The 2,572-nt window shown below is 38.8% G+C and overlaps 1 protein-coding gene across 1 annotated transcript in view; it reads right to left on the bottom strand.

Annotated features, from left to right (window-relative positions):
• The window catches only part of LOC111870427 (tyrosine-protein phosphatase non-receptor type 14), a 25,502-nt gene extending 23,651 nt beyond the window's left edge, over nt 1–1,851 (bottom strand). Inside the window, exons 1-2 of the mRNA XM_023862727.1 lie at nt 1,844–1,851; nt 762–832 (exon numbers count right to left, since the gene is read on the bottom strand). Of these exons, the coding sequence (XP_023718495.1) occupies nt 762–832; nt 1,844–1,850 (78 nt within the window). The 5' untranslated portion in view covers nt 1,851. The remainder of the gene's footprint in view (nt 1–761; nt 833–1,843) is intronic.
• Nucleotides 1,852–2,572: the final 721 nt, after the last annotated feature.

The raw sequence follows: 2,572 nt of genomic DNA, 5'->3' as shown, positions 1-2,572 counted from the left end.
GTTAACCTTGCTATATTCTCCCCTACACAAATCACGCTGGTCCCGGCTCCCTTCCCCCACCCCTCCCACACCACTGCTTTCACTTGTTTACTCGCAGTTCATCCCCTTCCCTCTCTGCTCTAACGGTATCCTCTTCAGTCTGCTTTACCGTGTCTCACGGTGTTGTCGCTTGCAGATTTACCTATACTTTTTCTTCAACCCTGAAGATGGGGGCGATACGTTCCTCCGAAACGTCGGTTAACACCACATATACACGGCGCCAAATCCCAGAAGACTGCTTTCTTCATAGTCACCGCCGTGAAAGCCTCAAATCTTACATATGACTCTATGTTGTCTTCCAATAATGCCTCAATTAGACCATAACGCTTCCTTCAAAATACACACCAATTTATTATTCACCAGTCATCCTATCATTCAATACTATACAGCCTGGAGTTACTGTCAGCATCATTAAATAAACTACAAACACAACAGACAAGGCTAATGAAGCTATGTGCTAGTACAGAGGTAGAGATTGTTGATGAGATCTGAATCCTCGTTCACAGTCTTTCTAGTTCTCTGTTCTCTTCTTGACTGCATGAGAAAACTGTAATTTCTTAATCTGTGTGTTATTCCTGCTTTAATGTTTTAGCTTCTATAAGGAAGGAAAACAATCATATCCTAGACAAGCAACAAATACTTATCCTTGTATGGAATAAAAAATATTATCCTGAACTGTTTAAAGTGTTCTTCAATGCAATATTTAGCCCTATTAAAGTTACCTTTGGAAACAGTGCAAAGTCCTTCAGATATTCTGCTGTATGCCATTCCAGATCATGATTTCCAAACTCAGCTGAAATGATTACACAACACATAAGATGAATGCGTGAAACATGCGAGTAACTATACTGGGGTGATGGCAAGAAGTTCCATGAATGGTGGGGACAACAAAGCTAGTAACTTCTCTGTCTCCTGTTGTACACCACCCTTTGGTTCCCTTTGGGCTACATGCAACAGCCAAAAACTCTTTGTCTCTATCAAAATTATCAAGTGGTTATCACTGCCAACATTCTTGTGAACAGGAAGGATAAATACCAGCAGAGAAGTATAGGGAAATACAACTGAAGGGGAACGAGAACACCTTGTGGATGATGTGGAGGGGGGTTGATCCATGAGGCTTATTTGGCCTCAGTATAAATAAATTCATTAAAACATAACCTTTCTTGAGAACCTCATAGTTGCTCATGCAGTTAAGAAATTGTTGGCCTTTTATGTAACCTAAGGGTTCAGTATAATTTTCACAGGAGCCTGCAAACTGACACCTATCCTGAGCTAAACAACTTCACACTCTACTGTTGTATTTTAGTGTCCTGTTGCAATTATTCATATCCATAATGTGTATATATAAAACATAAAAAACATGTATGTATTAAATGTATTAAAACATAAGAACAACAACTCCCATAGAGGATGAATGGCATTACACACGACTTTGATATACGACATGTAAGATGATAGATCTTAACAAGTTTTAATATATAAATTTTATTACTGAATAATGACGAACACATTTTATATCATTTTATAAATGGACACTTGATGGCAGGCAGTGCAATGGTTTAACATGATTAATACACCTGAGGATGGCAGAATGATGCTGAAACATGTAGTGTGAGGTGACAAGTGAAATTGTATGCACTAAAAGATGGTTAATATATACACATTATGGATTCACACTATACTTTTGAACACAAAATTATATTTGAGCAAACGCTAAGTGAAACATTTTATATTTAAATGAACATACGAATGCATGAATTCTAACACTACAACAGTACAAGCACAACAAAACCAGTAACCTTACCTTGCATGCTGTAANGGAAAGTTCGATGTGCCTGCCCACCCTCACCTTCTCTACTTGCTGACGTGACTGTCCTGGAAGAATACGACCGCGGGCTGCAAGAGGAGCGTGGGTTTTATGCGAAAACAAGGGTGTGGGGTGGGACTGAGTGAATAGTGCAAGAGGACGCGGCAGGTTGTTAACTGCATTCCTTTCCTAGAATCTCGTCTAACAGGACCTCACATTGTCTACTTATCCTATAGTGTTCCTGCCTAAACCCAGAGAAGTGCAGTAGCGAAAACATGGCAATGGAAAGGAAAGTTTTAAGCATTGAAGAGAAAGTTAAAGTGATTCGTGAAATATTGTGTGTATTGTCAGTGAAAAGCGCTGTAATATGTCTTTGATATTACACATTTGGGCAATTCCACGTTAATGTTACGTTCGTCTGTACTTAACTACGTATTTCACTAAAAAAAAATCAACATTTTAACTCGGTTTTTGGTAGACTTTTACGTGACTAACATAAGGCTACTGTGGAAGTGCCCATTTTGGTTACAACGACATTCGTTTATAACGACACTATTTTTACGCCCCTTTGATGACGTTATAACCAAGTTCTACTGTATATGTAACTTTCCTGCCAGAACATATTGCCTTATGAGTACTGGAATGTTCTATATCTACTTCTAGGAGAAAATAAGACAATGGGCTTATCTGAATCTCCACACTGTGTTGCACCATCTCCACACACTT

This window comes from Cryptotermes secundus, unplaced genomic scaffold (genome assembly GCF_002891405.2).
Source record: "Cryptotermes secundus unplaced genomic scaffold, Csec_1.0 scaffold1428, whole genome shotgun sequence".
Lineage (NCBI taxonomy): Eukaryota > Metazoa > Arthropoda > Insecta > Blattodea > Kalotermitidae > Cryptotermes > Cryptotermes secundus.
Note: the sequence above shows the minus strand (reverse complement) of the source record. Positions and strands in the feature narration are given on the sequence as shown.